The sequence below is a fragment of the Stomoxys calcitrans genome, chromosome 5 (assembly GCF_963082655.1).
Source record: "Stomoxys calcitrans chromosome 5, idStoCalc2.1, whole genome shotgun sequence".
NCBI lineage: Eukaryota > Metazoa > Arthropoda > Insecta > Diptera > Muscidae > Stomoxys > Stomoxys calcitrans.
The window spans coordinates 71,787,950-71,813,473 of NC_081556.1; the positions used below are offsets into that span (position 1 = coordinate 71,787,950).

The following is a 25,524-nucleotide window of genomic DNA, read 5'->3' on the forward strand; positions in this document are numbered from 1 at the left end:
ACCAAAGGTTGCTGGTAACGACTTTTGCAGAAGCTGGAGGCCGCTATAACGCAGATGTTAGCATGTCCGCTTACGATGCCGATCGCCTGGGTTCAAATCCCGGCGTGAACCCCTTACTAATGCTGACAACATTTGTGAGGTATTCTGCCATGTCAAAACTTCTCTACTAAGTGGTGTCGCTATGCGACAAGCCGTTCGGACTCGGTAGTTAGTGAGGACCTTAACTATATCCAATCTGCTGTGTGTGTGTAGGGCATTGGCAGTCAGAAGGGGTCCCACTTTAGGTTCTCATTTCTTTGAGAACTTGTGTGATTTATCGGATGATCTGGATGGTTCAACGGTAGGAACTAAAAGGCATCTTCATTCTTTTGTTCCTGTGGTATCACAATGGTCTACAAAATTTAAGTGAGTCTGATGATAGACTGCCACTTAGACCTATTTGTCCAGCTTTTACTTGTTCGGTTTCGTAGTCGCACTTAAGCAGCCAGTTAGCCGCAAATGCCGAGCAATGGAACAGGAAATGCTCCAATGTCTCGTCATTGAGATCTACTTACTGTTAACAACATTGTATGGTCATTTGAAATGTGATACCTAAATGTGTGGGGGTAAGTGAAATGTCCAGTGTAATACCTTCGAGTTCAAGAAGGCGATAGAGAGGTCCCAGTTCTGGTAATAAACGAGTGGGGTTTCTTTTAGGGGATTTGTTATATGGCGAAAAAACCCGCTTGCGTCTTCTCTTAATTAACTTTAAATTCTTTTCTTTTTACGGACAAAAGAGATTTCAACATGCTTAGAAACTTCCCGTTAAATGATTTGTAGTCTGATGGCGGATCGGTTATATGGCGGCTTTAGCTGATGGACCCTCATGAACTGTATTTGTAGTGCATGGTCATGGATGTCATAAGTGCCAATTTTCATTTCATTTATTTATCCTTTAATTCAACGTTTTGGTCAGTCAACATGGCGTTATTTTGAGCCGGTGTGTGAGAGCTCACTTTGCCATGGTGAACAATGATTCGTCTTCTCCTGTTCGTTTTTCGAATTTTTCCCAATACCACTCATTATTGACCGTCCTACATTGCTCAGCCAGAACAGTCGCCACGTGACAAGTTTTCCCAAAGAAACAAAAGATCATTTGCTTTGAAGAGCTTTTTTCACTAACAACTTTCATAGAATTCGGCCTGCCTTCGATGACCCACAAGGTCGATGGTTGTTTTCTTTCAGGCTCATACGTATAGATCTACGATTCGCCACCTGTGACGATCGTATTTCTTTAACATTTCTTCGCACTAATCGACATGATCCTTTTTTAGACTCAGCAACCAACTACTCAACTAAATCGAAAAAAGTTTAGACTTCGAGGTATAGAAAGTAAAATTTAGAGGTTATTTCTATAAATGGGCACATCTGGACCCTACTCATAAGGTCATAAGTGCAGTTTAATTGTCATATTTTAGCCATAACGGGCAAGATTGGCCTTAAGGCTAACGAAGTGGTTCAGAAATTCAGGTTTTAGCCCACTTGAAATGCTTAATGACATGATTTTCCTCATTTTATTGATTAACTTAAAGATTTTCAGTATTCATAAAAATACTTTTATCTTAAAATTTTCCGTAGTTTTAAGAAAAAAGTGTTTTTATGTCTTACAAATGTTAAAATCAATGCGGATTGTCAATTCGCGTTACGTAATAAACAAAATCAGAGTTGCATACTAAAAACACCATTACAACTTTTATGAAACACAAGTGCCATGCAAACATTTCATCTGAAAAAAAGAACGTGCTAAGTTCGGCCGGACCGAATCTTATACACCCACCACCGCATTTGTCGAGTTCGTTGCGCGGTAGTTCTTTTTAGGCAAACAAAGAATAATGTTATACCATTGGTGCTATATCAAGTTATAGTCCGATTCGGACTGTAAATGAATTGAATGCTGAACATTGTAGAAGTCATTGTGTAATATTTAAGTCCATTCGGATAAGAATTCGCCTTGTAGGGGCTCAAGAAGCCCAACGAGAAGATCGGTTTTTATTGGAGCTGTATCAAGCTATTGATCGATTCAGACCATATTGAATACGTATGTTGTTGTTATGGGAGAAGCAGTTGTTCAAAATTTCTTCCAAATCTGATCAAAATTGCGCCCTCTAGAGGCTCAAGAAGTCAAGAACCCAGATCGGTTTATATGGCAGCTATATCAGGTTATGTACCGATTTGCGCCATACTTATCATAGTTATTGAAAATCATAACAAAACACCTCATGCAAAGTTTCAGCCAAATCGGATGAGAATTGCGCCCTCCATGAAATCATGATCCAAGATCGGTTTATATGGCAGCTATACCAGGTTATGTTGAAAGTGATACCAAAACACCACGTGCAAAATAACAGCCAAATCGGATAAGAATTGCGCCCTCCAAAAGCTGAAGAAGTCAAGAACCTAGATCGGTTTATATGGCAGCTATATCAGGTTATGAACCGATTTAAACCATACCTGGCACAGTTGTTGGAAGTGATACCAAAACGCAACGAGCAATTTTTCAGTCAAATCGGATAAGAATTGCGCCCTCTAGAGGCTCAAGAAGTCAAGACCCAAGATCGGTTCATATGGCAGCGATATCAAAACATGGACCGATTTGGCGTATTTTCAATCCCAACCGACCTACACTAATAAAAAGTACAACAAATTACAAATTTTTGCCCATGAACATTCCAAGTTTAAGCTCAATGATAAGGGGCCTCCTTTTTATAGCCGAGTCCGAACGGCGTGCCGCAATGCGACACCTCTTTGGAGAGAAGTTTTACATGGCATAGTACCTCACAAATGCTGTCAGCATTAGGTGGAAAAAACCACTGCTAAACATTTTTGCTGATGATTTCGCCAGAATTCGAACCCAGGCGTTCAGGGTCATAAAAAGTACCTGTGCAAAATTTCAAATGTCTAGCTTTAATCCTTCGAAAGTTAGCGTGCTTCGACAGACAGACGGACGGCCGATTGACTTAAAATGACATGACGATCAAGAATATATATACTTTATGGGGTCTTAGACGCAAATTTCGAGGTGTTATAAACAGAATGACGAAATTAGTATACTCCCATCCTATAGTGGGGGGTATAAAAAGACAGAAATTTATAAAATGGTTTAACTTTGGAAATGCTTTGACAAAACATGATGTGTGACATATTTTTAGGCTTTTCGCTTCGGATGTGCGCACTTGTGGTGATACTTAAAATATTTATTAACGCTTCGTTCCTGTTTTTTAATAGTAGTCATTTTATTTCTCGAAATAAATATGAATCAAGAGCGCAGTTGCTCGCTTGCAGTTACCTGCCCAGAAACGTTGTCTCTATGCGGCATTATGAGTGAACATTGTCAACCAATAATGTCGAATACTTTTAAAGGGTGTGTTTTTAAGAGTGACCACACTTTTCTCGAAGTTGGTCTAATTGACTGCCGTCATTTGATTTATGTTCAATTTGGTTTGCGATTTCCTAATGATAGAATCCTAATAAATAGAGTTATTACCCTAAATGCCGCAAAAAGTGGTTCGACATAGCTGGGATGGTCACATTTTTTAAACACAATAGCAAACGCTTATCTTTATAAAAAAGCTAAATTCTTAGCGATAAAAATATTCTTGAAAAGCACAGATGTAAAAAACACCCTTTACTTTGCCCTAAAAAATGTTGCCAAATCTGAATTTACCACCGGCTGAATGGAGATGATGGCAATAAATCTTTTCCATTTTCGCAGAGTTTTAGCGAATTACCTGCCTAATAGAATTTGCATATGTAAATTTTTATATAGGCTACGGGGGCATAATGTAAAAAAAACGTTATTTTCCGCTCTGTCGTGATAAACGTTGCTTACGACCCATTATAAAAAGGTTTTCTGTCATTATGAAGCTGCAGCAATTTCCTTACATGTTTACTATATTCATTGAGCAGGCAAATACCTTCATTTCGCAGAGTTTTCACATCCTTTGCCAATTTCCTTTTATGTCCCAAAGTTGTACGAGAGAAACCAAAGGCATCAATCAGATTAAATCAGGAAGTATGATAAATTCGACATCTTCTAGGCGGAGAATAATTACTTGGCTCCAGCGACATTTAATGTCAGGCAATGTACAATGTATTGGAATTACATCTGAGAAATAACAATGGACCGCTCGTTGGCCAGTACATAAACAGAGATAGAAATAAAACTTCGCTTAAGAAGGTCCTTTTACAAAAACAACTGTTTTTTAAAGGGGAACCAAATATAGTCCGATCCAAACCATATTTGGGGCTGATGACGGGAGACCTCAAACTACCCACTGCTTAAAATTTCAGCGAAATCGGGTGATAAATAGGGCTTCGGACCCTTTATCGAGAGATCGGTCTATATGGCAGCTATATCTAAATATAGTCCGATCTGAACCATTTTTGTGTCAGATGTTGGTAGGCCTCAAACTACTCACTGTTTCAATTTTTAGCGACATCTTATATATAAAAATCAATTTCTGTTTGTTTGTAGGTTTGTTTGTTTGTTTGTATGTTTGTGTGTTCCTTATAGACTCAGAAACGGCTGAACCGATTTTCATGAAATTTTCACAGATGGTGCATAATGACCCCGTGGTGAAAATAGGGTACTACATTTTGTGATATCTGATAATTTTCAGAAATGCCAGATCTCGGAGATGGGTGGTGCGATTTAAGCGAAATTTTGTGTGCTCTCATATAGTACCCTAAAAATAAAAATTTGGTATACAAATTTCGGATGGGGTACCTAGGGGGGCCGCCCCACCCTAAAACCTACCAGACATATATTTAGACCAATCACCATAATATGGGACTCAAATTAAAGGTATTTAGGATAGGAAAACGTATCTGATATCCAATTGTCGAACCAAGTGCTAGGGAGACCACCCCAACCACCAAAACACACCTAAATCGCACATATTTACCGACCATGGCAATATGGGACCCAAATGAAAAGTATTTGCGAGTAGAATACGAATCTGATATCTAAATGTGGGACCACGTTTCTGGGGGTCCACCCCTTCCCCAAAACACCCCCCAAACAGGACTTATTTACTGACCATGGAAATATGGGGCTTCAATAAAAGGTATCTGAGTGTAGAATACGAATCTGATATCCAAATACGGGATTAAGTGTTTGGGGGGCCGCCTCTCACCAAAAACATCCCCCAAAGGGGACAAATTAACGACTGTAGCAATATGGGGCTCAAATGAAAGGTCTTTGTGAGTAAAGCACGAATTTGATATCAATATTCGGGAAAAGTGTCTATGGGGCCACGCCACCCCCACAACACCACCCAAATAGTAAGTATTTTCTGACTATTGCAATATGAGGCTCAAATAAGAGGGTTTTTAGAGTGGAACACGAATCCGATATATATTTTTAAGGCCAACTCACTGAGTGGCCGCTCCATCCCCCAAAACACCCCCCAAGCCGGTCGTGTTTGCCGACTATGGAAATATGGGGCTCAAATTAAATTTATTTGGAAGTAGACCACGAAGCTGATATCAACATTAGGGACCAACTGTCTAGGGGACGTCCCACCACCATAACAACCCCCAAATAGGACGTATTTGCTCACAAAGACAATTTGGGTCTTAAAGAGAGTGGAACCGGACATATTTGCTGACTTTTGCAATAAGGCGTTTAAATGAGATTAGAAAACGAATTTGATATCCAATTTTGAGGGGAATGGCAATATGGGGTTCAAATAAATTATATACGAGAATAGAGCACGTTGCTGATATATTTTCCGGGTTTGGTATTTGGGGGACCACTACAATCCCCAAAACACCCCTAAATCGGGCATATTTACCGACCATGTCAATGTGGAGCTTAAATGAAAGGTATTGGGAGGTAGGGCGAGAATTGGTACCCATTTTCGGGACCAATTTTCTGGGGTTCTACTCCTTTCCCAAAATACCCCACAAACAGCAATTTTTTAGTGACCATCGCAATATGGGGCTCAAATAAATGTATTTGGGAGTAGAGTACCAATTTGATATACAAATGTAGTACCATGTACAATATTTAGGACATCACCCCTTTCCCAAAAGAGCCTCAAAGGGAAAAAATTAAAATTATGTGGCTCAAATGAACGGTATTTGAGATTAGAAAACGAATTTGATAACCTATTTGGGGGCCCTATGTTTGGGGGTGCCTCATCCTGTAAACTCCCTTTAAGCCAATGGCAATATTTGGGTTTAAATAAATGGTATTTGAGAGTAGAGCACGATGCTGATATTTTTTCAGGCCCAAGTATCTGGGGACCACCTTTCCCCCGAAAACACCACTAAATCAGACACCATGAAAAAATCGGGCAGAAATAAAGTATTTTATTTTAAATTCGTAGACCAATAAAGATCATGTGGGATTCAGATAAAGGCACTGTTATTGTCAAACTGTTAGTCAAGTTAGCATGGTATTTCACTAAAAGATCTTTAATTGTCGAAAATAAATATTCCAAGGAAACTTTTGTTTCATATAAAGTAAAAGAAGGCGCAGCGGAGCGGGCCCGGGTAAGGTAGTATCATATAAAATTGCTCATACACCATGTATAAATCAAATTTTAGTTTTATTTACTTGACAAATGAAAGTTGTTTTTGACCCCTACATCTATACCAACTACATTCAAAATCGAACCATATTTGGGTATAATTGCCATATAAACCGCTATCCTGAATAATTTATTGCATCAAAAAAAAAAAAAAAAAACAAAATTGTCAAAGTCAAAAGGCACTCACAAAAATGCTTATCGTTACTGCGAGTTAATTACATAATATAAGCTAGTTCGTGATATTTATCCACGATTAGTTAAAAGTTCTTAAACAGTTAGAATATTACCTTTGTACAAATACAACTAACTATTCACGAATAGCTTACAACTCAGGCGGAGTTTGTAATTTTCCTTAAACGATAATTTTTGAAATAAGCGAGACCTTAACAAGACAAGGGTAAAAGCATGTCACGATGTCTGAATTTTATTACTGAAGGAACTATAGTTAAAGAAATTTGGATTTTAAGTTCAATATGACTAAACGTTCATTTTCATTTCTTGAGATCACAAATACAATTTAATAAACTCAGTGAGGCATTGCATCTATAAATAGAACATGACATAGGTGTACAAAAAAAAAACATGGCCCCCTTTGATGAAAAGAAGTTAGAGGATGTTTTTCTTTTATGGTGTTAGGAAACATTGAAAGGGAGAATTAGATTCAGATAAAAAAATAGGGATGTGGATGAATGCGTAGAACGTATGCTTTGTAAACGGAAGGTTCTTGGTCCAACACTCAGCTGCGCCAAAAGGTAAATTTTTATTCAATTTATAATTGCAATGTTTCATATCAAATTTATCTTCTTCAAAATAGTGAAGTGATTGAGAGCCTGGGAGTGGGAGACATGTGGAACCAAATGTGTTGTGTAGTAAAGATGTGTCCACCAATCTCCAATGTTTGTAATTAACATTTTTTTCAATATTTTAAATTTCAGTTTCAATGCTTGTCAGATAAAATTCTGCCTTGTTGGAAGTTTAAAGTGAACTAGTACCATGCAATATCAATCTCGTAGTTGTTAAGAAATTGTGAAACTAATAGTGAACACTCACAACCATGGAACGTATTGTGGACACTACGATAAAGAGAAGCACATCCAGCGAACTGCTCAACTACAAACAGCATGCCTATGTCAAGGGAAGGTCGGTGGAGACTGCCCTGCACGAGGTTTTGCATAAAATAGAAGAATCCTTCGATGCCAAAACGTACACACTGGCGGTATGCATTGACACCGAGTGGGCTTTTAACAATGTGCGGACCGACACACTGATCCAATCCTTAGAACAGTACCGGGTGGACCCGGTCCTTAGAGACTGGATAAACCATATGCTAAGGAACAGGTGGATAAATTGTGTGTCCCATGGCATAAATATAAGGGAGAAAGTGGCACAGGGCACGCCACAGGGGAGGCATTTTATCGCCACTCCTATGGATGACCACAATAAATGACCTATTACGGATGCTGAATGAGGAGGGATTTGAACCTGTCTGCTACGCAGACGATGTTATAATACTTCTAAGGGGTAAGGATCCGAACGAGCTATGCAGAACGACGGAAAGGGTCTTGCATATGGTATATGACTGGGCTAGACCCAGAGGTCTCAATGTTTACCCAGAGAAGACTGAAATTTAACACACCACGTTTCCTCAATAAGACGATTTCGATATCTGACAAGGTCAAATACTTTGCTGTGATCTTGCACAGGAAACTGAATTGGAAGTGTCACATTCAGGAGCGTACTGAGAAGGCTCACAGATGTTGGCCACTATGTAGGCGGGACGTAGGCTCGAAATGGGGCCTGAATCCTAGGATAGTCCACTGGCTCTACAGGAGCGTGATTAGACTAATACTTACTTACGCCACAGTAGTTTGGTGAACTGCTAGGGAGAAAAAGTGCAACATAAGGGCCGTACAACAGGTTCAGAGAACGTGTTGTCTTGGCATAGGCGGAGCGATGAGGACCACGCCCTCTAGTGCACTGGAGACTATTCTAGATATCCGACCCATTGACATACAAATTAAGTGTGAGGTAGCCACTGCGACTATGAGACTAAAGGCGATGGGAGAATGGATTGAGGATGGGAGCAGCTCATACCATCGCGGTATAATCGAGGCGACGATAGGAAACCTGGAAGGAAGGGAAGAGGTGTCCCATCGGATACCTGAGATGAACTTTGAAGTCGAATGCAAGCCACTGCTGCCATCGGCACAGTCTTGGATTGACGGAAACCTAGTATTGCCATCTGATAGATCATGTTACACGGATGGATCAAAGCTAGAGGACAGAGTGGGTCTGGGGGTTTACATTGAGAACCCAGGGACTGAGATCTATTGTAGACTGCCTGACCATAATACGTTCCTGCAGGCGGAGATCCGAGCGATCACGAACAGTCTTGCAGTGTTAGAAGTAGATTAATGCCTTCTCTGAGGATGGCAAAATCCCCATCGTTTGGGTGCCGGTATCATAACGGGAGTCATAGGACTACGAGCTCACTTATGTAAAATCGGTGCGGCAAGTGATAGCATGTGTAGGGCATGCGGGGAAGATGATGAGACGTTGGAGCATTTCCTTTCTCATTGACTGGCTTTCTCGTCCAACAGATACCGGTACTAAGGTAGAGACACAATATCAGACATGAACTAACTTAGGGGAGTGATATTGAAGATAATTAAGGATTTGGCAAGTAGCACGGAATTCCTAACTTAACATTTTCTTTTTACAGGTTACTTTATAGTTTTTAGAGCGCACAACAAGTCGATTACTGGCTTAGGTGTATGTCCATAGTGGCATGGGGCGGATTAATATCTGCACCCTCTTTTCAACCTAACCTAACCAAATAGTGAACATATAATTCTTTAGCTCTATAGGAAGTTCAATATTTCACAAATTTAGTTCATTTTAACTAGCGTTGAAGTTGTGGTGTTTATAATCTTTAATATTACATTCAATAATAAATGATAACTTGGGCTATTTTGACATTTAGGAGAATAAATTATTTAATGTATTTCAGATGTAAAATAATTAAATTTGTTTAAATAATAGTGTATTTAAGAAAATTAGTTATAAAATTCAGTGTCAAATAATGTATTCCACTAAACGAACTACTCAACGCTCACTATCCACAACGCATTGTGGAATTAATAAGCTAAAGAGGCACACACTCAGCAGATGTTCTACAGTCCTTTCTTTCTCGACGTCCTCACAGCTTCAGCAAAAGTCGTTACAGGCAACCTTCAGTCTGTCAGCATGTTTTCCTATCAGACAGTGACCTGTTATGACGAACACAAGCCAGTGACAGCAAATCGGTAGAGCTCTTCAAGTCTATATTAGGCCACATTAGTTTGGAATGCTCACAGCCCTCTTTGTGATCATCTGTCATTCGTGTCCTTCGGGCCTGATCCTGAAGACCAAGCTTACATGTCGCTGGAGGCATAACCACAGATTCCAGTTCCTCTGGAAGATGTAAGGTAGTACCTGGTCTCTCAAGCTCACACGACTTAAAACTCACTGGGATATATATGTGCCCTGGCACCCTGAACAGGTGAACTTTGAACAGTTCAGCCATCTCGTTGAGAGATCTGCGATAGTTGAGTGCGGTTTTTGATTTTTCCTGGGATTTCATAACTGCATGGCTGTCTGAGAAGATATGCCAGATGTCGTTATCGGGTAACCTTCGCTATATGACCAGTTGTAGCTTTTCAGAGTACACCCTAAAGCCCACCTGGTCACCGAGTTTAGAACCATCCGTGTAGAAGTCTTTGTAACTTCTTTTACCAGGGATAAGTTCAGCGCATCGGATGGTGTCTTTTTTTTTTAAACTAATCGCTCTCTGGCAGGTGTGAAGGGCAAGAGTTGCCAGTCTTCCCCTTGCCAAAATGTTGGATTTGAAGTCAGTAAATGGAACATTCTGCCTCCCAAGGGGACAGTTGCCACTATAGGTAACTTGTATCTCCTGCTGAAAGGAACTATTGGGTTGCCCAAAAAGTAATTGCGGATTTTTCATATAGTCGGCGTTGACAAATTTTTTCAACGGCTTGTGACTCTGTAATTGCATTCTTTCTTCTGTCAGTTATCAGCTGTTATTTTTAGCTTGCTTTAGAAAAAAGTGTAAAAAAAGTATATTTGATTAAAGTTCATTCTAAGTTTTATTAAAAATGCATTTACTTTCTTTTAAAAAATCAGCAATTACTTTTTGGGCAACCCAATACTTCTGACTTGCTCTTGCTTCACTTGCCAAGACCATTATCGTTAGCCTCTTTTGCTGTGGCACGTAGAGCTTCCTGCAGTATGTCTCTTAGAATGCTGGGAAACTTTCATCTTTTAGTAAGTAAGTCATTAATAAACTTTCTTACGGTAAAGTTGATGCCTAGAAACTCCAGCTCCCTTATGATTGACGTCGGTTTACATTATTGAAAGCACCTTCAATGTCAAAAAATGCTACCATTGTATATTACTTGATAGCGAGAGAACCCTCTATGTAGGCGACTAGGTCGTGAAGAGCTGTTAGGGGACTTGCCCTCACTATAAGCATGTTGTTACCGAGACAGGCAATCTCCAGGGATCTTTGTCCTAAGATATGTTTCTATCCACCTCTCAAGAGTCTTCAGCATGAGGGATGACAGTCTAATAGGGCGAAAATCTTTTGCTTTCCTATGGTGCGGTCTTCCTGCTTTTGGAATGAAAATGACCTTTGTGTCCCTCCATCCCACAGGTATATACGACATGGTGATATAAGCAGAGTATATCTGCAATCAGACACAATTTCCACAATAACCTCTGGCGAATGCATACCAGTGACAATCTCTCTAGAGCTACGTTGCTCGTTTTAGAATTTCCCGGGAAGTGTGTGTCGACGAATAGTTCCAGTGTTTCCTCACTAGACATTGTTCATGCGTTCTCTGACTTCTGAATATATCCCACCTTAATAGGTCTCGAGGATAGAATCTTTGGATATGGAATGCCACCTAGGTGACTGCAGGATTAGGATCATTCGCACCAAGACTCAATAAACCTGAGAGCGATACGCATCTTACAATATTATTCCAACCTCTTAAAAAGCGTGTTGGTTTGCCAGAGAAGGCCGATGGCCTAGGCAAATTATAGGCATGCGAAAGAGGAATAGGTTCGACCTTGTCATTAAAACTTGAACCAGGTGTTTTTGTCAAAAGCCCCTGCTGACCAGCCTGGCGCAACGGCTCCTCCAGTCGAAGTCTCAGCAGCACACAACATTATACTGCCTGATACCACCACCGCAGCTTTTGGGTCTTTGAAGTCCATAAGCCTACCCTGGGGCTCTAGATCTGCCGCTCCACTGGAAACAGACACAGATCATCAGCCGCCTAATGAATAACACTACCGTAGCTATCATTGAGTTACTTACTTCTCCCTCTTTCTCCCCTTCCAGATCGGTTTATATGGCAGCTTGTCAGGTTATAGACTGATTTGAACCATATTTAGCATATCTATTGGAAGTCATAATAAAACAGGTCATGCAAAATTTCAGTCAAATCGGATAAGAATTGCGCCGCCTAGTGGCTCAAGATGTCAAGATCCCAGATTGGTTTATATGGCAGCTCTATCATACTTAGCACAGTTATTAGAAGTCACAACAAAGCACGCCATGCCGAATTTCAGCCAAATCGGATAAGGATTGCGCCCTCTAGAGCCTCAAGAAGTCAAGATCCAAGATCGGTTTATATGGCGGCTATATCAAAACATGGACCGATATGGCCCATTTACAATCCCAACCGACCTTGACACTAATAAGAAGTATTTGTGCAAAATTTCAAGCGGCTAGCCTTACTCCTTAGAAAGTTAGCGTGCTTTTGACAGTCAGAAGGACGGACGGACATGGCTAGATCGACCTAAAATGTCATGACGATCAAGAGTGCATATACTTTATGGGGTTTTAGACGAATATTTCGAGGAGTTACAAACAGAAAGACGAAATTAGTATACCTCCACCCTACGGTGTAGGGTTTAAAAAGATGGGCAGAGTGATCCCGCTACTGAAGCCTATAAATGCCACTACGCTTGAGGAACTCTTCCTCCCGAGCCTCGTTGAGGAATTTTCATTCGCCGACCATCAACATGGATTTCGAGGGGAGCGTAGCATAACAATTGCTTTGCGATGGCATGCACATTAGCCGTAACTTAATCCGCCCAGGATGGTTCTCATGGCACTGGACCTACCGAAAGCATTCGATTCGGTCAGCCATGCCAAACTATAATTATCTTTCATCCTTTCCACTCCCTGCAGGCGGCATAGAGACCTATCACATGCGCACGTTTGGAGGATCATGACATCAAGCCCCCATCCATTGTTGACAACTGCGATAGGATAAACGTCTACCTCAAGGATTTTGCCGCTTATTTCGTTGCAAGAGATTTGCACTTCATATACACATGAGGGGAATTCCGACCATCAAGTGTTCCAAAATACTTGGTGTCCCATTTGACTGCTCTTACACATTCTCCTCGCTCGAATTTGGAATAAGGATAGAAATTGAAACAAGGTCCTCAAATTACTAGCCGGCAGCACTTGGGGTGCTGACAAAGAAACCTTGTTGACCACGTACAAAGCAATTGGCCGGGTAATATTAAAATCTGTAAGAATGCCTCTCTTCGAATTGCGTCAGGATGTCTCCTCATCACGGGGACTACCTCCATCAAGAGACAAAGATCCTACCCGTGCGAAGACATTACCATATGCTATCCAATCGCACGGACCATCGAAATCATCATATTGCGGACAGGTATCCACCGCCGCCTCAACTCCTTCAGAGCAACGATTGATGCCTATGTGCAGGATGTGTGTCCCTATGGTGACCTGCGGCCACACGTCATCTGACCCACTCGACTATGATCCAGATCCCTCTGGACACACTTCCACTTATTCTGGATGTTCAATAGAATCGAGCAAACGAAAGAACACACTGTTACAACAACAACAGACGCATTAATTTTTATCCGATATGGCTGTAAGGGAAATATATTTATGACCTCGTACTCTCACACTAAATGTCACTCAGACAAATCCGAGAATAGTCAAAGCCCTGCTTCGCTTTTGCTTGATTTGACTGCATTGGCGTCTAGTAGCTATAATCATTACCCGAATTGCTATCTTCAAAATAACTCAAATATAAGCTGATTTATTAGTGTACATTTTTAATATACCCACGTATACAAGATCCGTCCCTGCCGTACTTAGCCTCTTTCTTGTTATTTGTATGAAAACAAAAACAAAACAAATTACACTGTGATACACCAAAATTATTCCGGGGTTCTGATGTGTCAATCATTTTTTGTTGGAATCCATGGAAAGTGAAAATTCCTTAGGTCATTTCATAAAGTGATTTTATAATCGTACGAGTATCTTCTAAACAGCTTAGAGACCGAGGAAATTGTTTTTGTATTGCTTTTTTGTCACATTTCAGCCATTGTAACTTAGCCATTTGCTAACCGATCTAAACGAATATGTCTTGTTTGAAAGATAATGTGCGATCCTTTAAAAGAAGGTTAATAGCATAAAAATCTGTTGTGAAAAAGTTATTCTCGTTTAAAATTGAAAATCTACGAAAGTCCGCATTTCTCTACATTCACCGTTATAAAAACACCTTATAACGTGACCTGTTAAAACCAAAGGTCTTTTCGTTTTCCATGGATTCCGACAATACCGAATTGGTGTATCAGAATCCCTGAATATTTGTATACCCTGCACCACCACTGTGGTACAGGGTATTATAGATTTGTGCATTTGTTTGCAACGCTAAGAAGGAGAAGAGCTAGCCCGTGATAAGTATACCGATCGACTCAGAATCACTGATTCGATTTAGCCATGTCCGTCTGTGAGTCCATGTATTCTTGTAATCAAAGTGCAGGTCGTATTTGTTGTCCGATTGTCACGAAATTTTGAACATGTCACTTTTTTAGCCCAAGGACAAACGCTATTGGTTTTGAAAAAAATCGGTTCAGATTTAGATATAGCTCCCATATATATCTTTCTTCCGATATTGCTTTTTAACGGTGTAGAAGCCACAATCTTCGTCCGATCTTCACAAAATTTGGCATTGGGTATTTTATTTGAGGTCTATATATGTGTGCAAATATATCTTTCATCCGATATGGCTTTTTAAGGCTGTAGAAGCCACAGTTTTAGTCTGATCTTTACAAAATTTGGCATGGAGTGTTTTATTTGACGTCTCCATATGTGTGCAAAATTTCATAAAAATCGGTTCAGATTTAGATATAGCTCCCATATATGTCTTTCATCCGATTTGGCTTTTTTAAGCTGTAGAAGCTTTATTGACGTCTTCATATGTGTGCAAAATTTCATAAAAATTGGTTTAGATTTAGGTATAGCTTCCATATATATCGTTCATCCGATATGATCTGTTAAGGCTGTAGAATACACAATTTTCGCCCGATTTTACATGAGACCTTTAAATTGACGTTCCAATACGTGCGCCAAATTTCATTTAAATCGGTCCTACTTTAAATATAGCTCCGATATGGACTTTTATGGCAGTAAAAACCACAATTTTGCTCACATCTTAATGACACATACTGGTACTTCAATCTCTATTTGACGCCCCAGTATGTGTCATTAAAATTGCGACAGGTTTCGATATAACTCCCATATAATCATTTATCCGATATGGCCTTTTAAAGATGTGGAAATCAAATTCTTTTGTCTTATGGTAGGAAAATCTTACAAGGTTCTAAATTGCTATTTCAGTTGGTATCCAAATTAAAGTCTAACTAAATTTCGACATAAGTTCTACATATAAAAAGTACTACATGTACTAGGTGGTGTAGGGTATTATATAGTCGGCACCGCCCGACTTTTGCCTTTCCTTACTGGTTTTTCATAGTGTTATTATTGTCTTTGTGTTGTCATTGTCAAGATTTCGTTTATGGGTAAAACATGAAAGCATATCTTCGCTTATCTATTTCTTATACAATGCGGTTAAATTAAATGTTCGACATAAAACACGGCTATGGTCCCCATTAATCTAAGGAAAATAATTAGGCCATGAGGTAAACCAAACAATCTGGATGAAAACACTGACGTCTTGCCACTTTGATCAAACAAAAAACGCAATAGCAGATCATAATTTCGAAAGAACGATAATATCCATGATAATGAAGATTCTTTCCGACGATTTGAATGCAGGTCACTCAGATAAGAAGATCATGCCAGACGTAGTATACCAGGAATATCTTGATGTTATTGTTAATAGAATGCATCAAGCAGAGAGATCTGCGTATATCGATAATCCTAGTCGCACATGATCTTTGTTTATTGCTACATTTTTTATTAAGGTGATTAGAGTAGAATTTAATACCTAAATAAGTGAAAAAGAAAATGTGTCAAAGCTTATGAATGGTCTAACACTTACATCCTTAGTACCTTTAAGACTTCTGGGCAAAAGTCTTATTGCAAATACCTTGGAAAATTTTCCAGAGTACTCGAAATTCCTTGAATAACTCAATTGGTCTAATCCGAAGGTTGGTTGGAATAAAAAATTCATTATATAAAGCCAATAATACCTTTAAGCACACCTCAGCAGTCCAACCGTCTATCACAACATTGTCTTCCATGACTTCTTTACGACAATTTGAATTTTTTTTGGCATATCTGCGGACGTGTCTTGCATATTATCTGTTATACAATTTGATTGTCGACGAATTTCCTGACCTCTAAAGGACATCGTAACAGACGTGTCATTTCAATTGTCATGAGATATGATGACACGATCGTTTACAATGTCGCTTAAAATGTCATGCATGATTTTCGCGCCAACTATATGAAATGTGATCTATGATTTGTATGGGTTGTCGGCTAATGTCTTCAACGATTTAAAATGGTCAAGCAACCTCTTTTTAAGACGAAAAAAACTAGTAAAAAATGTCATTGGAGAACGGATGAGAAGAGATAACTCCTTGAAATTTGAAATGGTTAAAGCTGAGGTGCTATGGTGATTATGTGGCAACTCTTAGCAGGCCCCTTAAGTTGATCACCTCGACATTTCAAAAAGATGTTCGCCAAGTCTTAAAAACCAAAAATAATATCTGGACGACCTTTTTGAAAAATCCCCAAAATACCAATTTTCGGTAAAGATGATTTAAAAACAAGTAAAATCGTGCTAAGTTCGGCCGGGCCGAATCTTATATCCCCTTCACCATGGATCGCATTTGTCGACTTCTTTCCCCGGCTTCTCTTCTTAGGCAAAAAAAAGGATAAAAGAACAGATTTGCTCTGCTATTAGAACGATATCAAGATATGGTCCGGTTCGGACCACAATTAAATTATATGTCGGAGACCTGTGTAAAATGTCACCCAATTCGAATAAGAATTGCGCCCTTTGGGGGCTCAAGAAGTAAAATAGAGAGATCGATTTGTATGGGAGCTGTATCAGGCTATAGACCGATTCAGACCATAGTAAACACGTATGTTGATGGTCATGAGTTGTTGGAAGTGAAACACGTCGTGCAAATTTTCATTCCAATCGGATAAGAATTGCGCCCTCTAGAGATCTATATCAAAACATAGACCGATTTGGCCCATTTACAATCCCAACCGACCTACACTAATAAGAAGTATTTGTGCAAAATTTCAAGCCGCTACTTCTATGGGCCAGCAAATCGTTTGTGAGACAACAAACGGCACTGAGACTTCCGTGCATTAAAATGTACACGATTCATTCGATCCCACTTAGAAATGGCCAGCAAATCCTGGCAGAGTGTTCTCAATCTCTTGAAGACTCGGCCAATGGTCGAATGAGAATGACAGAGATTACTATCATCCGCAAATGAGTAGTTCGGATTCGATATCTAACTCAACAGATCGTTGATGAATATAAGAAGAAGAATAGGAGAAAGGACAGAGCCCTGGGGTACACCCGTGGTCGATTTATACTCATTGTACAACATTCATACCGCACCAATCAGTTAATTTTTGGGGATGAAGTGTTGATTACCTGACCAATAACGCATATTTTGCTTGTTGACGAACCCATTAAACCAAAAATGAGCTTCGTCACTGAAGATGATTAACACTCTATACGTAGCGGTCATCGACACCGAATTTCGGTAGTAAATTTAGTTTGTTCGTGTACTTTACCATGATGAAAATGTTTAGTTTACTGAATAAATTGACAGTGACAGTTCGATGATTAGTGTAAGAGTGCGCTCACATATTAAATTCAAAGTTGTCAAGTCCCTTTAGGAAAACCCTGCATTGCGTATTTGCAATCAGGAATAGTTATACAGTACTATTCATCAAATAGCTGCTCAGATAATGTGGAGTACCACTGAGTGGGATATTGGGCATTGTATAGGATAACACAGTGTCCGTAAAAGCTGCATGACCAAAGAGAAAGCAGTGACCACAGCACTTTCTCTTGCCACAATGTCCAGAGGCATTAGTAGAATAAAATACAGTGCCAGAGAGATCACCGCAGCGCAGAGGTAAGCATATCCGCCTATGACACAGAACGCCCAAGTTCGAATCCTGGCGAGACCATCAAAAAAATGTCATTCAATTTAGCAGTGGTTTTCCCCCTCCTAATGCTGACAACATTTGTGAGGTACTATGCCATGTAAAAACTTTATTCGAAAGAGGTGTCGCACTGCGATGCCGTTCGGATTCCGCCATAAAAAGGAGGCCCCTTATCATTTAGCTTAAACTTGAATCGTACTGCAGTCATTGATATGTGAGAATTTTGCCCCTGTTCTTAAGTGGAATGAATGTTCATGGGAAATATTTGCAATTAAATTCAGTACATAAGATGGTCTCTTCCTCAGTGCGGCTATGATGGACAGACGAGTATTGAACAATTGGTGGACCTAATAGACTGATTTACGGCTATATCACTTTCAGTAGCCTACATCTCTAAGACAAACTAGTCCCTTAGAGTGCTGGTAAACTTTCCCCTAACCGCGATAGTCGTATGCACTACCGCTTTTACATATTTTTCTTCCAGAGACAATAATATGTTGATAATAGCCAGGTTCCCAAGTATGGGAGACATTACACCATCCTTAGGTCTCCCTCTGCAGACCTAGTTTTGAAAATCTACGAATAGCCTCCAGTAATGCACAGTACCACAGGAGTGAGGTAGGGTTTCTTTCTTTTATATAAAAATCACTTTTGTTTGTAGGTTTGTTGTGTGTTCCTTATGGACTCAGAAACGGCTGGACCGATTTTCTTGAAATTTTCACTGATGGTGAATAATGATCCCTTGGTAAAAATAGGGTACTAAATTTTTTTTGATATCTGAAGGGGGAGCAGACCCTCCCCCTTACCCTAATTTACAGAAGCTCCAAATCTCGGAGATGGTTGGTGCGATTTAAGCGAAATTTTGTGTTCTCTTTTATATAAACCTACAAACAAAAATTTGGTATCCAAATTTCGGATGGGGTACCTAGGGTGGGCGCCCCACCCCAAAACCTACCAAATATGTATATACATCAATAAGGACAATATGGAACGCAAATGAAAGGTACTTAAGGTTAGAAAACGTATCTGATATCCAATTTTCGGACGAAGGATCACCCCAACACCCCTAAATCGGACATATTTACCGACTATGCCAATATGGGACTCAGGTATTTGCTAATAAAATACGTATCTGATATCCAAATTTGGGACAAAGTTTCCGGGGGTTCAGCCCTTCCCCACACCCATAACACCACCCAAATAGGAAATGTTTGCTTACCATTGCAACATGATGCTCAAGAAAGAGGTATTTTAGAGTAGAACACGAATCTGATATATATTTTCAAAGCCACGTCACTGAGCGGCCGCCCCACACCCATGTTTGCGACTATGGAAAAATTGAGCTCAAATGAAGGGTATTTGGGAGTAGACCATGAGTCTGACATCAACATTCGGGACCAACTGTCTAGGGGACGTCACCCCCACGCTCACCAAGACAATTTGGGTCTTCAAGACTGTGGAACTCGATATTCATAGTTTTTAGGGACCATACCCCGAACCGGACACATTTGCTGGCTTTTTCAATAAGGGGTTTAAGTGAATGGTATTTGAGATTAGAAAACGAATTTGATATCCAAATATTGCGGCCAAAGGCAATATGAGAATAGAGAATCAGCACGTTGCTGATAAATTTTCAGGGCTTAGTGTTTGGGGGACCACCCCACTCCCCAAAACACCCCTAAATCGGGCATATTTACCGACCATGTCAATGTGGGGCTTAAATGAAAGGTATTGGGGGGAAGAGCACGAATTGATACCCACTTTCGGGACCAATTTTTGGAGCTCTACGCCATTCCCAAAATAACCCACAAATAGCTATTTTTTACTGACCATCGCAATATGGGGCTCAAATAAAGGTATTTGGGAGTAGAATACGAAATACCCCCCAAAGGGTAAACATATTTCGACCATGCCAATATGTGGCTCAAGTGAAAGGTATTTGAGATTAGAAAACAAAAAAAAATTGAGATTTGATAACCAATTTTGGGACCATGTGTTTGGGGGACGTCTCATCCCGTAAACGCCTCTCTAAACCAATGGCAATATGGGGTCTAAATAAATGTTTTTTGAAAGAAGAGCACGATGCTTATATTTTTTCAGGGCCAAGTGTCTGGGGGACCGCCTCACCTCCGAAAACACCCTTAAATCAGACATCATGAGAATATCGGACAGAAAAAAAGTATTTTAAGAATGGAGTACACCTTACATCCAGACTTAAATTCGTAGACCAATAAAGATGATATGGGATTCAGATAAAGGCATTTATATTGTTAAACTGTTTGTCAAGCGATATGCTATTTTCGTAGCATGGTTTTTCACTAACAGCTCTTTAATTGTCGAAAATAAATATTCCAAGGAAAATTTTATTCCATATAAAGTAAAAGAAGGCGCAGCGGAGCGGGCCCGGTCCAGCTAGTATACGATAAATGATAAAATTTGTATATCCCAGTCGATCGTATTGCGATGACTTTTAAAAAGTTGATATCTTTGGGAAAAATGTGTGTCAAATATTTCCAATTTTAAGCGTCTGACTGCAAGTTTATATATTGTATAAAAAACTTTTTTTTTTATTTTTTTAATTTATACGACTATCTACTTACTTTGATTCGTCTTTGGGACATGGTATAAATTTGATGCATTCTCGCTTCTGAAAATTTGTCTCAATCCAACTTCGAGGCTGATGCTGTTTTTGTTTATGTTGATATCCATGGGTAGTTTGCACAAGGTAAAGGAAAAAAATAAACAAAAATAAATGAGTGGCATGAAATAGTCCTCTTTTTAATTTAGGGCTAAATTAAACCAACTTTCTGTACAAAATTTTGGCACAAGCACACGCTTTCAAAAAAAAAAAAAAAAATAGAATCACATCAACACAAATACTCAAAAACGAGAAGGAACCAACATATCGATTGAAATCAAATGAAAAGATTAAAAGGGTCAAATAAATTTGAAATATTAGTGGAGTGTGATGTGGGTGCACGTTTAGTTTACCAAAACAAATATGGGGCATTTATTGAATATCAAACAAAACGTAAATTAAATGAATATTTATTCTAAAACACAACACAGCTCTATTTACAATTTTTGAATAACAAAATAGATATATTTTTGTACATGGGCGCAAGCATCCATTTAGGTTGACCATATTTCAACAGCAATCAGTAGGTCGATATTTCGAAGTAAATATGCCACGTGCTGCTATTTGTTTAAAATAAGCTATCGGTGTTAATTTGCAAATGAGGCAGGTGTTAAGGTGAAACAGCAATAATGAGCATAGACAAAATAAGAACGTTATGAATAACGATTTTGTTCTGTATCCACCCACCACCATTGTATGAGTGGCATACTTATGTCTTCAGTTCGTTTGCGAAACCTAGATATAGTCATTTGAGATACCAGAAAGTTAATAATCGTAGGACTACTAACTCACTTATGTAAAATCGGTGTGGCAAGTGATAGCATGTGTAGGGCATGCGAGGAAGATGAGTAGACGTTGTAGCATTTCCTATGTCATTGCCCGGCTTTCGAGTCCAGCAGATGCCAGCACTTAGGTGTGGGCTTAGTGATATGAATCAACTTAGGGGAGTGGCATTGAAGGCAATTACGGATTTTGTAAGTAGCACGAAATTCATAACAAAAAATTTTCTTTTTAGGGGTTACTTAAAGTTTTTATAGCGCACAGCAAGCCGATAACTGGCTTAGGTGTATGTCCATAGTGGCATGCGGCGGATTAATATCTGCACCCGCTTTTCAACCTAACCTAACCTAACCTAATACCAGTAGGGAAGGGCAAAAGTCGGACGGTGCCGACTGTATAATACCCTACACCTACCCTGTAAGTACAATGTGGGAGCTATATCTAATTCTGAACCATTTTTGACGGACCTCGGCGAGCAAAAATATGTTCAAACTGTAATAACTACGGTTGACAAATGACAACGTTATTGCAAATTACCCAAAATCTGACGAACATATGTATGGGAGCTATAACTAACGCTGAACCGATTTCCATGAAATTAACCAGTAATGTCGAGAGTCATTAGAAAATCTTTCCTGCAAAATTTCGAGAGAATCGGGTAACAAATGATCATTTAATTGCATTATTACTGCAAATCGGAAGAACATATATATGGAAGCTATATCCAAGTCTGAATGGATTTTTATGAAATTCACTTATAATGTCGGGAGTCATAAGAAAATCGTCCTGCCAAATTTCGAGAAAATCGGTTTACAAATGATCATATTATTGCAGTTTTACTGAAAATCGGGCGAACACATCTATATAGCTATATCCAAATCTGAACCGATTTTTTCCAATTTCAATAGGCTTCGTCTCTAGGCCGAAAGACACGCCCATACCAAATTTGAAGACGATCGGATGAAAATTGCGACCTGTAGTTTGTACACAAATTAACATGGACAGACGGACAGACAGGCAGACAGACAGACAGAAAGACATACGGACATAGCTAAGTCGAATCAGAAAGTGATTCTGAGTCTATCGGTATACTTATCAATGGGTCTATCTCTCTTCCTTTTGGGTGTTACAAACTAATTCTCTAAGTTATAATACCCTGTACCACAGTAGTGGTGTAGAGTATAATAACAATCTAGTCCATCTGATCATCTTTTTGCCGAAATTACGCCTAGAGAAATCATTTCTTGGAATTCGATTAAAAATAGCGGTGATAATGGTTAATCATTTTTAATTGTTATGCCAAAGATCGGTTGTTTTAAAGTTCATTAGATGGCGTAGCTACACACAATTGTGTCACTTTAAAGGAGTGCTTTTAGTTTTTTCTTCACAACTTTATGCCAGTGAAACCCGTTGTGCGATACCTCTTACCTAACACAAGCTGCAATTATTCTAAGGGAGCATTATTTTTGGATATTTTGCTACCCATTCTGCTAAGGCATATTCGAAAATTTGTTTTAAATATTATCTGAAATATTTCGTTTCGTAAAAAATTGTTTGGAAATCGTGATACGATTTGAAGACACATATTATTTATCATGAAATCCGAACGTTTTAAGCAAATTACGTGTGATTATTACTTTAAAACTCTAAAAAATATTTGTAAGCAATCAGCAAATTAGAGAACAGGGTAGCTGACAGGCCACCGTAGCGCAGAGGTTAGCATGTCCGCCTATGTCGCTGAACGCCTGGGTTCGAATACTGGCGAGACCATCATCAAATTTTCAGCGGTGGTTTTCTCCTACTAATGCTGGCGACATTTTTTAGGTACTATGCCATGTAAAAACTTCTCCTCGAAAGAGGTGTCGCACTGCGGCACGCCGCTCGGACTCGGCTATAAAAAAGATTCTTAAAAACTTCAATTGAGCTTAAAATCTTGAATTGGACTGCACTCATTGATATGTGAGAAGTTTGCCCCTGTTCCTTAATGAAATGTTCATGGACAAAGTTGCAATATGGAAACGTTGCCAAACGCCATGGCGATGGTTGTGTTTGCTTAACCGAGCGCACCTACGCGAATTGGAGCCTACGAACCGCAACCTGAAGAAATTTTCCATCTCAGATGATGGTGTAGGCCGCTGTGGCTGTCCAATTCCCATGGACTTTTATATTCGGATCATTGTAGATACTAAAATGTGGTCTTTTGAATTGGTAACACTTAATGTCAGCTACTCTGTACACAAATTCCTTACGCTTTTTATGAAAAAGAAAGAAAATTTACACAATTATTTTCGTATTTGTTGGAACAAAGTTGATAACGCTTTAAAAGGTTTGCAGCTTTAATAAAAACTTAATAAAAATATACCATATTCCCACGTATTAATTCCTTTAGTTAGTAACCATGGTAACGAGAAGAAACTTCGACTGCATGTTAATGTAGGAGCAGGTAGCGTACGCTACATCAAAGCAAATAACAGGATTAACTTGTTGCTTAACTCGCATTAAACTCTGGCTTGGGTTTTTTTGGTTTTTTTCTTGCAAGTTTATTAGAGCTTTCCAGTTAGCAAATAATCATCAAAGCAGCGTAGAAAATGTGAAAGTGGCAAAGGGTGTCATGCCACAGCTTATACAGAAGCAAGTAAAAACGCTTTTAGAATTCTCACCAACATAGAAATATTTCTAAAACTAAACTACACAGAAAAAAAGTTGCTGTAAAATTAAGATTTGTCCTTGCTTGAAGAATTTTAGAAATGATTACAAGCCGAAGAAATAAAACTTCAAAATAAAGATACTATCTTAAAATTTAAGTTGCTACGTAACTAACGGACGCAACCAAACGACTCGAATTTCGATCCTTCACTGATTATTATTATTATTTTTAGAAAAATATTCCTTTAATGTAAATGTACTACTTTTTCTGTTTGCGCTTTCTTTTCTTGGTCTTACAATTTTATTGAGATTTTGTCGCAGGATATTGTTTGGCTAAAGACCATTTTGTTCAATGCTTTCTATTCAGAGAATAGCTTAACAACCTCTTATTGGTTGGTACTCTAATTGGGTTGGTATGTAAACCCCTATGATCCATTTGACGAATCTCGCTGATGAAGATTCATGGCGAATCAGAAATCGCCATCCGCATAGGCGGTAAAATGTTTTTTAGCATCATCACACAGTTTGCCTTACTTTTAAGAGTTCTTTGCTGTGCTATTCTTTGAATAGAAAGCATTGAACAAAATGGTATAAAACCAATATCCTGCAATGGAATCTCAATAAAATGTACTAGTTTTACTTTAAAAAATAAAAATTTACATTTAACTTAGTGAAAGACTATTTGTTAGTTTTTCACTAAGTTAAAACATGGCTTTCCACAGAGTTAATTTACTAACAATCATTAAAAGATATGTGTCATTAATAGGTAATTTAGGTTTAAGTGGCAGCCTGCCATCACTTTGACGTTTTCGTCCATTGTGATACCACAGGAAGAGAAGAAGGAAGATTCCTTCTAGTACCTAACGTTGAACCATCCATTTAGAAAGCCCAAAAACTTGCAAATATTCACATTTGCAAAATCAGACATGTTCTCAAAGAAATGAAAACCTAAAGTAGAACTCCTTGTGACTGCCAGTGTGGGACACACTTTTCTTTCTCCTTCACGTCCTCACAGCTTCTGCTAATGTTGTACTGTACAAACTTCAGCATGTTTTCCAATCAGACAGTGACCTGTCATGACTGACACAATAATTGAGACGTCCGTTCTAGCCAACGACAGCAAAGCGGTAATTTGGATTTTGGAATGTGTTGAGATGGAACAGCTGAAGTCTACTTGGAGGAGAAATGAGACATCACATGAGCCGAAAACAATTCAAAATCTCAAATGGTTAGAGTAGATGAGACTTGGTTGCTCCAGTGCAATATGGAAGACAAGAAATAGGAAAATTGAAACGAATTAGGATTGGATTGATTTAAGGGGATTTATTTTCGTAGTCTTACCAGTACAACGGTTGCAAGTGAACAAGAAGGTATGCTAACGA

The 25,524-nt window shown here is 39.1% G+C and overlaps 1 protein-coding gene across 16 annotated transcripts in view; it reads right to left on the bottom strand.

The window, feature by feature from the left end:
• Nucleotides 1-25,524, bottom strand: part of LOC106088760 (transient receptor potential cation channel trpm) — a 572,136-nt gene that overhangs the window by 158,390 nt on the left and 388,222 nt on the right. For all 16 annotated transcript variants that reach the window (XM_059369571.1, XM_059369569.1, XM_059369573.1 and 13 more), the window contains one exon: nucleotides 20,679-20,761. Coding sequence is in view for 15 of the 16 variants with exons in the window: in XM_059369569.1 (XP_059225552.1) it covers nucleotides 20,679-20,761 (83 nt within the window). In the remaining variant the exon portion in view is untranslated. The remainder of the gene's footprint in view (nucleotides 1-20,678; nucleotides 20,762-25,524) is intronic.